We start from the raw sequence: 13,143 nt of genomic DNA, 5'->3' as shown, positions 1-13,143 counted from the left end.
GCCAAAGAGAAGTAAACACAGTCAGGTCAGGTCATTGCCTTCCATCTCACTTAGAGTAAAAGCCCAAATCCTTACAAGTCTACAAGGCCCTGTACCTCCTGCCCTAGTCCTCCCCTCTATGACCTTGATTCCTACTGTCCCTTTGCTAGCTTTGCTCCAATCACATTGACCTCTGTGTACAGAACATTTCCCCATCTGCACGGCTCCCCTGTTACCTCTTTTAGGACTTAGCTCAATGACCCTTCCCTGATCAGCTCTTCACAACTGTGATGTTCCTCTCCCCAACACTCCCCATCACCCTTCTCTGTTTTATTTCTCTGCACTGAGGTCAATATTATCTCATGCACCAGATAGCTACCTTATTTTCTCTATCTCCCTCCACTAAAATGTAGGTTCCACGAAGGCACTTTTCCAGTCTTGTTCATTGCTGTGGTCCAGTGCTGGGCATATGATTGGCACTCAATAAATATTTCTTAAATGGTTACGTGTGGGACTTCTAGAAAGGCTGCTTAAGGGAAGGTGACTCAGGTGAGAGAATGCTCAATGACCCTTCCTTCTTTCCTCCCTTCCTCCTTCCCACAGTTTGGAACTCAGACATGATGGCTGGACCTCCAGCCACCACCTTGGATGCTGAGATAACCCTGGGGATGGGAACCACGCAGCAGGGTAGAGCAGAAAGACAAGGGGAGCCTAGGTGGGGCCACTTCGACAGCCCTGGATGACAATACCCAGATTTCTTTTACAGGAAGAAGAATAGACTTCTACCTCATATAAACAACTGTGCTTTTGGGTACCTGGCACACTAGCATACCCAGCTGGGTATGACTGCCCCGAACTTTACACTGTGTCAGAAAGTCCTTTCCTCCCTTCTCTGTGTGGCAAACTCCTACACTTTTCAGTGCCACCCTCTCCTGAGCCAGTGTCCCGAACGTTGCCTTCTCTCTGGCAGAATTCCATTTCTCTGTTTTTGATTATCTTGGTAGGTTGTCTAAGGGTATTTCTTTCTAGTGGGTTCTGAACTCCTAGAGGACAGAAATCAATCATCTATTCTTCTCATGACCCTGGCAACGAGCACAGAACTTGGCACTAGGGCTCTATCTGGCACATAATAGGGGCTTAATAAGTGGATGCTGAGTTGATTGGCTGAACAACTCCGGGCTTAGAAAATCAACAACCACATCAATGATCCGACTACAGATTCTATTCTACCATGGCTCACATGTCAGAGCAAGAAGAGCTCATCATTCCAAGCATCATCACATTAATAATAACGACAAGGCTAATGATAATGACGATAGTCCCTTACACAGGAATATCACTTCGTAATTTTCAAAGCACTTTCCAATCTGTTATCTTATTTGTGTCTCACAATAGCCTTTGAAGCAGGCAGGGCCAGGTACGCTTCTGTTCCGGTTACAGATGAGGAATGTGGTGATCAGAGAGGCTAAATGAGTTTTCCAAGCCATTCAACTATTAAGAGGTAGAATTAAAACCAAAATCAGGTCTTCAGGCTGCCAAACCGGGGCTCAGCTGTGAATGATAAAACTAAATGACTAAAACAGCATGATGATAATAATAAATAAGCCCCAAGCCCTCCAAAATGGGAAAATAAAAAGAACTAGATTCTTTTTGTCCTAATAGATAAGGCCCATTTCCAAACACCGTAACAGCAGAATACTGAAAATAACAACCCAAACAGTAAGGAACTTGTTACAAAGGTTGGATTAGAGCCATCCAGTGAAATATAAGCAACCTTTGAAAAGAATAGCAAACGTCTTTGACTACTAATATGGAAAGATGCCCAAGATCTATTGCTGGGCAAAACCCAAGACAAAGCAAAAAAAAAAAAAAAAAAAAGCCAACCCATGTTACAGATTAGTATATATGGTGTGATCCCCATTCATATAGAACAGGGATCTGCAAACTACTGTCCACTGACTCGCTGCCTGTTTTTGTAAATAAAGTGTTACTGGAACACAACCATACCCGTTTGTTTAACGTATCGTCTATGTCTGCTTTAGCATTACAACAGCAGAACTGATAGCAACACAGACCATCTGGTCTGCTAAGCTAAAAATATTTACTCTCTGGTCCTTCACAGAAAAAGTTTGCCAACCTCTGGTAATAGAATGTACGTTATTTATATGTATATAAAACATCTGGAATGAGGTAACAAACCATTAACACTGGTACTTCAGGGGATGGTAGTATTGGGAGATGTTAAGTTTTTAGAGCACAGTTTATATGCTTCTGTATTATTTGAATTTTTCCAACAAATATGTGTTACTTTGAAATAAGCATAAATGAAGAGATCTTGAATTTAGAAAGACAGACCATGGGAGGGCTGGGTGGTGGGAGTAGTCATGGCAGGAGCAGATGTGGAAAGCCGGTGGTAATTCCTCGGCCTACAGTGTTACTTCCAAGGGCTTGAAAGAGAAAATAGGTACCTTTTAGTACCTTTCAGTAAAAATTGACTCATCTTGGCCTCTCCTGAGTTATTTCAGATTCTCTGGCACTTGCTTTGAACTCTTCATCCCTCTGTCTGAAACCCTCCCCACTTTTGCCCTTACACAGGGGGCTTCTTCTCAAGCTTTAGGTCTCTGTTCACGTGTCACCTGCTTGGTGAGGCCTTCGGCATTCTGAAGTGGGCTCCCCATTTCTCTTTCTTAGGATAGTTTGCTCTTTCCTAACTTATGCTTCTCGCTTCTTGTTCGTCTCCTTATTTACTGTCTGTTTCCCTCACTCACCTTTACGTTCCCCTCGGGTGGGGACCCTGACACTTTTGTTCACCTCTGTGTCCCCTGCATCCAGCACAGGGCATGGCATGAAGTAGGAGCTTAATAAGCATTTGTTGAATGAATGAATGGTTACCAGACACGTGTATGGATGTCCTAGCCTGCCGCTCCCTTCCCAAGAGGAGGCTACCACACCTGCTGCAAGATAAGACTAAAGGTCCCTCCCACCCATCCTATTGGTTTCTCTGGCCTGAAAAAAGACACTAAACTTCCCTGGGACTCATTTTTAATAACTGTGTTCAAAAGACAGGATCCTCCTCCTTCCCTTTGCATCCTTCTAGCAGAGGGTAAAACTACCCAGGAGGCTGCATTCAGATGAGAAGTGTGCCAGAGCATGGTGTAATAGAAATCCACAGTTGACATGACTGCATTCAGAATCATCTCTTAGAAGGCCTGCCCAGAGATGACTAACACAGCACAGCCACCTTCCAGGAGCAACGGAACAGAGACATCTACAAATCCACCCCACCCACCCATCTTTGCCTTGTAATCAGGTGGGCTTCCAACATCCCATTTGTAGTAGAAATGCCTGTCGGTCTAGGATGTGAACTCCATGGAGGCCGGGACTTTGTTTTGTTCCCTGCTCTGTTCTTAGCCCCTATAACAGTGTCTGGCACATAGTAGGTGCTCAATAAATATTATTGAGTGAACAAATGAATCAAAATGCCTGATCTGCCTTTGCCCCTTATGCAAAAGCCTAATCCACCACCTAATCCACCTAATGACACCACTCAGTGGATACCTGACTTAAGCTTGTCAATCTGATGGTCCTTTGGGATTTGGAGTTGCGCTACAAACTGGGAAGTAATTCAAAGCCAAGAGTGAGGCAGCCCTACTGTCCTAGGAGAATGGAGAAGCAATGAAAATTGACCTGCAGAGAAAGGCGAATGTAGCATGTACTCAGAAAGGAGCAGGGAGGAGACGGAGTGGCCCTGGAGATGGAGGAGGGTGATTTCAACCTCCGATTTTCCCATCCTGATTGTAATCCCCTTGGGAGGTCATGCTTCCTGTCCTTGGGCTCTTGTATTCTAAAAATGTATTCCCTTTCAGTGTTAAGTGAGAGTGAGTGTTTATCATCTGTATTGTTAAAATACAGAATGCTCTTTAGCTTAAATCAGTTTGGCTGTTAGTTGTTTTCTTATAATAAAGTCTTCTTTTTGTCTCAACTTGGTTTAAGTGTTTCTGTTTTTCACATTTTTTTATAATCAATTGCTCCTTTTTCTGCTTAAGTTGGCCTGAGTGAGTTTCTTGATATGAACTAAATGATCCCTCACTAAGACGGGATGAAACTCTTTCTGCTTCCCCCTTGGGAAGCTGGTGGGAAATGGGGAAAGGCTCCTGGTCTGTTCACCTTGGGTCAAAGGAGGAGTTGACCTGGGTCAGAGAGTGGTTTTCACTGGGCTAAGCCCAGCTGAGTCTGGCAACACCTCTCCAAGTCGGTCCTCAAACGCCTCCCAGAGCAGAACCCTTGAAGCCACAGCTCCTAGGAGACCCAGATCCTCAGCGGTAGTGGAGCCCTGGATCTCTCTGCCTTTGGACAGAAGATGGCTTCTAGATAGAGGAGGTCAATTCTTCTTTTCCTAAGAATCCACACCTGCCTCAGTGTGCAAGTCCTCCATGGGCTACCATCTCAATCCAGGGTGTTCTATGGACTCGCAGGGAGTACAGTGTCTAAATTCTTTGCCATGGATTGGAGAAGTATACAGGACACACATACACACACATCACGAATATTCATATATTTCCCACACTCATATATATATATACGTATATATATAAATCCCACACTCCCATATATATATATGTGTGTGTGTACAAAACATCATATTCATACTTTATATCTTCAATAAACAGAAAAGAAAATCTACTTCATTCTACTGGGCTAGCCCCATGAAGAGAGGTTTTCCCTTCCAAACAAGGGCAGAACGAATGAAGTAGCCATCACCCAGGAAAAAAAGGCAATGGAACGGAAGAAGTTGGATCAACGTATGTGACAACTACCTACTGGTATGGGGCACGCTGCTAGGTGCTGTGCCTATTGACCAGCCCGCACAACAACCCCTTCCTATGGTGTCACCGTCCCTCTTTGACAGACAAGGAAGGGATGTCAGGGAAGTTAAGTAACTTGTTTAAGGCCACACAGGTGATAAGTGATGGCAGTTTCCCCTATACAGATATTGAACGTGAATATCGTCTAGTCTCTGGGATCCAGTAGCAGAGCAGACCCATTCCAGGAATCCAGGGATCCTGCGATACCGAGAAGGAGACCATGGGGTAAGACAGGGTGTCCCTGGGCTCCATCAAATGGGCCACCTGACCAGAGGCTAGGGACATAGTAGAGGGATCACCCATGTTAGGAGGTGTGTAATCTGAGAAGGAAGGAAGGAGGGCAGCTCCAGTTCTCACCAGGTACCTCCCACCCCAAGCAGACACATTTATTTGGCACTTGTACCACAGATCCTCATAAGGTGGTAGAGGGTGCGTGGGGGGGTTGTGCCTCCCCCTCCCCTCTCCCCAGTAATTGGCCTCCTTCAGCTGCTTGCCTGGCTCAGATGGCAGCCCGGAAGGCTTTATTCTCTGGAGCTGTGTGTTGGATCTGAGGAGCCCTCTAGATATGGTCTTGGGCCAACAGCTGAACGTGGAAGGGGCTTCTTTGGGAAAGAGGACCTAGAAGTGTAGCTCTAGCACATGGATTCATGGAGAAGACTTGGGGAGAGGTGGCCACAGCCAGTTTGCCAGGAACAAGGTGACCAGGGAGGAAGCTGAGGGAGTTTCTGCCCAGTGGCCACTGTAACCAGGGATGATGAAATGCAGTCATCTTGTAAGAGGCTGGAAGTGGTGACATCTGGGGTAAAAGTGATGTAGAAGACCCAGGTGGGACGAGTCAGGTGTGGCTCTGGTCATTTAACATTTAACCTCAAGTGGCTGGGGTTAAAGGATATCACTTGTGGTGGCTCCAAGTGCCACGTTTGTGCGACTTCTGGCTGTGCTCAGCCACTTGAGTGTGCATTGAATAAAAGAAGCAGTTGTGCAAGGTTTAGGCATTGGAAGGATCGGGGGGCAGGAAAATTGAGGGAACTGATGAGAGTGTGATTAAAGAGATGAATAATAATAAAATGATGATGATGATACGGCAGTAGGGATGGTGGTGGGCGGAGCAATGGGGTTCCCAGGCTGAGTCTAAGTCATGCCTTCGGATAGAATCCCACAACCCGTGACTGTGTTTGTTCTGACATCAGCGTGTGGAGATTGAGTACAGGAGGTTTATCGAATGCAGGTGTCTGGAGGAAGAGAGGATGACAAAGTAGCCACTTCCCAGGCCGGCCCCTGAGAAAAGATGACCACAGGCAAAACATTCTCTAACTTGCACACCAAGCATCTTCTAGAACTGTATCTGGCACACAGCAAGTGATGGAGAGTGACGAGGATTTCGGTGAGTTGATGGATGTGAACTGCTCAGGACAGTGCTGGCAGCTGGCAGGCGCTAAGTTAACTACCATTATGACTGGGATTGTTTGTGAGCTCGTGTGAGATATTCCTAGGAGTTGCCACAAATATTTAATTAAGGGACACTTTAAAAGGTTGCTGAGGCCCCACATTATGCAAGTGGGGGACATGAGCCGGGAGCTTTTTAATTTTAACTGGTACTGTGACCCCATTTGTACATACAGGCTGATGAGGCCTGGGTGAACCTGGGTTACAGTAGCAATAATAAAATCGATCATCTCAACAGGATCTACAGAGTGTTTTAGTCCATATCGGGCATTATCCTCACACATTTCATTTATACGTATAACATACCTTCTGCAATGTAACTATTATTACCACCATTTTATAGATGGAGAAATGGGTTCCAAGAGATAATAATCTGCCAAGTCCACCAATCAAGCAAACAATGGAGCTGGGATTTGGATAACGGGGCCTGGGCTCGTTAGAGAAGAAGAAAAGGTCTAAGGGAGAATGGCAGAGTAGAAGAAAGCGGAGTGCTCGAGAACCTGGAATACTCCTGCTGCTGCTACCATGGGAACATTACAAAATGTCTGGAAGGTGCCAGAGCCCAGACCAAGGGCTTTAATGTGTGGACTCATCAATTATGTTTCTGTGCTGTAGGAATTATTCGACCATTATCTTACAGATGAAGAGAGCCGTTAAATAATTTGCTCCAGGCCACACAACAAACGCGAGCCGTGCACCCAGTTGATGTGTCAATGCTCTTGACTGGGCAGGACCAAGACCTGTTTCTGTAAGCAAATTGTTATTAGAACACAGCCATGCCCGTTGCTTTCTGTTCAGCCTTTGGGTGCTTTCATGCTACAAGGGCAGTGCTGAGTAACCGAGACAGACCGCGTGGCTCGCAAGCCTGAACTATTTACTGCCTGGCCCTTTAAGAAAAAATTTGGCATCCCCGGCTCTTGACGCTCACACTCTTCCTCTTGCCTTTGTTAATCTAAAAGCAGAATGAGAATAAAAGGATGGGATAGCCGGAGGGATGAGAAAATGTGATCAGGAAGTACCAGAAAGTGTCCAGTCTACGACAAGGAGCTAGAGGATAGCCGAGGAATGGCCTTGGGACAAAGGTCCAGGCACTGTGCCCTCAGGGGCTGGATGGGCTGTCCACATGGGTGCTGAAGTTATCCAGGAGGGTGGGATGCTTTGGGGTAGAGAGGAGGACTGAGCCTCATATCAGAACCCTCAGCAAATGCAGGGGCGTGGCAACGAAGATGTCAGCTGATGGCATGAGCTGAGGTTCTGAGACTCAAGAAGACCTACGCATGATCCTCATAGAACAAGGAGCGAAGGGGAGTAGTGACGTGGAAGCAGAAATGAGGTGCCAGGAGAACGTGAGGCCCCTTTTCTCCCAGGCCTGGGGCACCTGGGTGTGAGGGACTAAGCCACCCAGAGGGCCGCAGAGAGGCGGGGGCTCTGCAGGTGGCAGCGGGCTCCCCGTAATCCCGTCCAATGCTCTCCTCGCCACACTACACCTTCCCCATCCCTGGCCAGGTTTGGCCAGCCCTGCTCTCAGTCATCTCTCTCTGCTCCCAGGGCCCTCGTCACCTCTGCTCCCAGGGCCCTCGTCACCTCTGCTCTCAGGGCCCTCGTCACCTCTGCTCCCAGGGCCCTCGTCACCTCTGCTCCCAGGGCCCTCACCTGTGTAGTCGATGACGAAGCCGGCGTTGCTCACTGACGCATCGCTGCGGAAGGCGAGGAAGAGGCTGTTGCTGCTGCTCTCGATGCGGCCTGGGAGCTGGGAGCCGTAGAAGCTTCCTATGAGGGGGCTGAGAGAGTCCCGTCCATCGTAGATATGGAGGAAGTCATAGCCAGGCTCCAAGTTAAAGCTGGGGAACAAAAACATCCCGCCCCCATCCCACTAAGGTCAAATAAAGACGGTACTGGCCTTGGGTTCGACCGAAGGACAGGGCCTCCATCCCCCCAGCGCCCAACCCAAGACCTACTGGTGGGGAGGGGGAGGATGAAGCCCCTGTGACCTCCCAATAGGGAGAGAAGGTGGATAAGGCAGCCTCCGGCGGAGGAACCAGATTCTAGCATCGGTGTCCAGAAAGCTGGAGTTGAAAACCTATTTTAGCTGGAGCTAAAATATTTTAAAAAATAGAAATATATTTGACATGGCATGTAAATTTGAGGCATACAACATGTTGATTGGATACATTTGTCCATTGTTATATGATTGCCATTGTAGCAATAATTAGCACCTCTGACACATCACATAATTATCGTTTCTTTTTAGTGGTTGGAATGATTAAGATCTAGCCTATTAGCAAGTTTGATGATGATAACACAATATTGTTGTCTATATTTACTACACTGTGCACAGAAGGGAAAATCAGTTACCAGCTCTACACACAGAGTGGTCAGAACCCAGGTCTCTTACCTGCCTCTAATGTCTTTATACTGTCCACGTTGCACCCCCTTTTCTGAGGGGAAAGAGCCACGCCACGAGCCATTCCCAGGCAGGAAGGGGCCTATTCTGATGACAGACCCTCACTTTCTTCCTTTACCCTGGGGCTGGTTCTCAGCTCTCCTCAGGATCTGCTCCCATCCCACTCCTGGCTCTCACAGGTGTGCCTCTTTCTCAGCAATCCTGACCTTAGTCTAGGAAAAAACTCATTTTACAAACTGTCTTAGCTTAGCAAACTGAATATTAAGAGTTTTTGAGTGTAATTTGCCCTATTGGAATGGTGAGCATGAAAATGATGGAAAACACCAAGGACTGGCAAGAACGTGGAGCCACTGGAACGCTCATATCCCACTGGTGGGAGTGTAAATTGGTTCAACCACTTGGGAAAACTGTTTTGCAGTATCTACTAGACCTGAACATATGCGTGCCCTACGATGCAGCGGTGCCGCTCTTGGGTGTACATCCAACAAAGGCAATTGGTGCCAATCAAGGGTGTAAAGATGGAAACAACAGAAGTAAATGAGTTCGCAGAGAATAGAGTTCTGATGCAAACTGGTTCATAGCCCAACCAAGGGCTAGGATACTCAGACACCCCACTTGGCAGGACTGAGAACAAAATGGCGGTTCTACCCTTTAGCTAAGACATGGCAGAGAGATGAGGCCAGGAAGTATCGAGGACAAAAGGGGTATGGCTGCAAAGAGACAGGATGGGGATCTGGGAGAATTGGAGGTGGAGCCAGGTGTGCACTGGCCTCACTCCTACACAGCACCCTCTCACACTGGTGTCAGCTGCAGGGTCACCCCACCATTGCTGGGTCTATGGTCTTCTGGCTCCCATAGCTCAGCTGCTTCATTGACTCTTTCAAAGGGCACCAGGGAAGGGTTTGGGAGTGGGTCAATTTGGGTCACAAATTATGGCTCCATCACTTCCAAAATGCCTTCCATCTGCCCCTGCCCTCCATCAATCATCAGGTTTTATCCGAGCACCCTCAGTACGCTGGGCACTGTGCAAGGTGCCCAGGATGCAGGGACGCATCCTTTCTTCAAGACGGTGACGGATCTGAAGGAAACGACAGACGTGAGGACAGCAAAGTCTAAAGTCTGTACAGGCATGTGGGAACACAGCACCAGGTTTGTGGGGGAGGATGGGAACGAAGTTTGTCTTGGGCATTAAAAGACCCTCAGCGATTGGACAAGGAGGGAAAAGGAAGTCGCTATGAAGGGAGAAGCAGAAGCAAAGTCACGAAGGCATGAAATAATTTTGGAGACTGTGAGTAGTTCGGTCTGAAGCCCAGGGGTTAGACAGGGTGGGGTTAGGACTGGGGGGGGGGAACTGAGGGGAGAGGTAGGCAGGGGCCACATGGCTTGGAATGAAACTCAAAAGACTGGACCAAAAAAAAAAATCCCAAAACAGAAAAAGCAAAAGGTTTGGAACCTTAATTTATAGAGAAGAAGGAGCCATTATAGGATTCAGAAGTAAAGGATACATTGTTTCTTTGTTTTTGAACGGAGGTATAATTTATACACCATGAAATAATCAGCTCTAAAGTAAATCACTCTCAGTTTTGACACATGGATATCAAGATCCAGAAGGTTTCCACCATCCCCCAAATTTCCCAGGTGCCCCTTCCCATCCCCGCCCCCAGAAGACACCACTGAACTGATTTTTATCACCTCGATTAGTTTTGCTGATCCTAAAATTTCATATTAGTGGAATCATACATTATGTACTCTGGTGTGTCTTCTATCAGTCAGCGGGAGATTTTGAGATTCATCCACGTTGTTGCGTGTGTCAGTAGTTCGTTTCTTTTTATTGCTGAGTCGTATATTACCGCATGTTAAAATGGAAAATGAGGCGCATATTTCAGCATCTTCCAGGGTCAACATCACACTGACAGCTAGCTAAAGACGAGATTGGCACAGGAGGCAAAGATGGGGAGGAACCCGTTAGGAGCCTATGGCAGTAATTCAGACAGAAAACAATAAGGGCTTCAACCAAGCCAGCAGCCGGCGGAATGCAGAAGAAGGGAAAATCTGGGGTTAAGGCAACAGAGGCTCATGCCTCGGCCTCTAACAGAAGGAGCAGTGAAGGTGGATGATGGGGCTGCTCCCCCATTTTCAGAATAGAGCTCATCTGTGGGGAGAAGCAGGAGGCTTAGTTTTGTATGTGTTGTAATTGAGGAACCTGCAGGCATCAGACAGAGACCATCCAACAGTTGGCTATGGAGTCTGCAGCCCACAAGAGAGTTTGGGTGGGTGGTAGAGGGGAGTCTCCAGTTTACAAGAGGAGAGTGAAGCATCGGAGAGGATGAGCTTGTCCAGGAAGGAGGTGTGGCAAGAAGACAAGGAATCTGTGACAGAGCCTGGCAAAGGGCATGAAAAAGAAGCCACAAAGTCCCAGAAGGAGCTGGAGGGCCAGTGGGGAGTAAGTCCACAAAACCAAGGGGAGAAGCAGAGGAAGGATGGAGGGAGTGATGAAAAGGATAAAGCATGGAAAGTGCTATTTGCTTTGGCAGCCAGGAGTGCGTGGGAGATTCAGAGGAGTTTCCAGTGGAACCGTGGAGGAAGAAACCAGATGTCAGTGATGTGAAAGTGAGCGACAGGCGAGGAAGGAGAGAAAAGCAGAGACAATTCTTTCGAAGCGTTTGCTTTTAAAAGAAACCAAGGAGATGGTGGCGGAGCTTGAAGCGGGAGCAGCTGAGAGACACCTGGGCTGTTCCTACACTGGGGAAGCAGATGGGAGGAGCCGGTGAGAGCAGAGGAGGAGAATTCAGAAGGGCAGGGGAGAAAGGACCCAGCAGTGCCCTACTTTCTGCATCTTAGCATCTTAGCATCATCAGAGGTTAAAAAAAAGAAAGGAAGAAAGAAAGAAATAATAATAGCTACTTCATAAATTATCCTAAGGATTAAATAAGACAATAATATGTGTGAATCCATGGAGCACAGTGCTGGGCACACAGGAGATGTTCAATAAAGGCTGGTTTCTCTCCTTTTCTGGACTCCTTCACCCCCCTGGGATGAAACCCCGCTCACAGCAGACCTATGTATACTCACCCAGAGACCCGGGTTTGCACCCCTCGCTGCTCTGAACCCTCCGTCTCCCACCGGGGGGAAAGGTACATACATGTTAAATACCAGGGCGATGACGTAGTCTGGAGAGACGGTCACCTTCCAGTCGCACTCCTTGCCTGGCGGGTAGGGTTCTGGGTAATTTGGTGACAGGATGACTCCCGATGGTCCCGTCAGGTCTCCCCCGCAGGGAGCTGAAGAGAGAGGAAGATGAGGGTGAGACTGTCCCCTTCACCTGGTCACCTTTCCATGGGTATTGGTAGAGGAGGGACTGAGTCTGATACACCTAAATTAGAACTTGGCTCCAGGGGCCCAGCGGAGGGTGGATTGCGATGGGCACGAGGTTTCACCTTCAAGTGATGGGGATGTTTGGAACAGGATAGAGGAGGTGCTTGTACAACATTGTCAATGTACTAAATGTCACTGAACTGTTCATTTTTCAATGGTTACTTTTATGATATGGGAATTGCACCATGCTGTTATTAAAAAGCAAAACCAAAGTACCTGGCTCTGCCACTTCCTGGCTGTGTGACCTTAGGGAATTTACCTAACCTCTCTGGACCTCAGTGTCCTTCCTCTATTGCATGGGGGTAGTTGTAAAGATTTTAGAGATGTCTGTTAAAGCACTTGGCATACCGTACGTAGTCAATATATAGAGCCATCACTAGGCTTTTAGATATGAAATACACGGTCTCCTTCCAGGGCCTCACACCCTGTCTCTGGGCAAGCTTTGTGGGTATTTACCACGAGTCCCAGCGCACTTAATGTCAGGAGGAGCGGAAGGCAATCGTGTACCTGCCAAGTGTGCCTGGCCTCCTACACTGCCAGTGCTCTTAGGGCTGTAGATACCTTCCAATTTTCTCAAAGGCCTTTGTCCAAGAGATCACGTGTTCCTCTGTTGTACGGAGATATTACAAAACCCCAATTAGTCCACAGTGGCCCCCCTCCCCTGAGATGACGGGCCTTTCCAGGGGCAGGGAGTGGGGAGGTGGCCAGGGATACAGCAAGCGATTCATCCAGAGCCCTCTGGGGGTACTTCCCAGATCCTGAATCAGGGTCTCCCCCAAATGGCTGGGTTATTGCTCCATAGCATGAGGGTCTGATAAAGTAGAGGCTGGGGGTGTATGGGGCCGCTAACAGGAAAAGATGGCTGACACTCTAAACATGGCTTGGTCTGAAAACCTCAGGGCAGCAATGGAGGTTGGCGGTACTGTACGCAAATGGTGAGCCCACAGGAATGGACATGGAGGTGGGAGCCAAGGGTACATCCAGGACTGAACTTTAGAGCGGCCGTTTGCTTGTCCCAGGGCTGAGCTTTACTGCCTCAGTGTAGCTTTACTCGGGGTGAGGTTAAAGGGCTGG

At 47.8% G+C, this 13,143-nt stretch overlaps 1 protein-coding gene across 1 annotated transcript in view; it reads right to left on the bottom strand.

The window, feature by feature from the left end:
- The window catches only part of CSMD2 (CUB and Sushi multiple domains 2), a gene marked incomplete at both ends in the record, with an annotated part of 666,422 nt that overhangs the window by 138,035 nt on the left and 515,244 nt on the right, over window positions 1-13,143 (bottom strand). The window contains 2 exon segments of the mRNA XM_082863599.1: window positions 7,944-8,131; window positions 11,837-11,975. Coding sequence (XP_082719725.1) covers window positions 7,944-8,131; window positions 11,837-11,975 — 327 coding nt within the window.

This window comes from Leucopleurus acutus (genome assembly GCF_964270905.1).
Source record: "Leucopleurus acutus genome assembly, chromosome: 2".
NCBI lineage: Eukaryota > Metazoa > Chordata > Mammalia > Artiodactyla > Delphinidae > Leucopleurus > Leucopleurus acutus.
The sequence above is the reverse complement of the archived record's forward strand: the minus strand, read 5'-3'. Positions and strand labels throughout refer to the sequence as shown.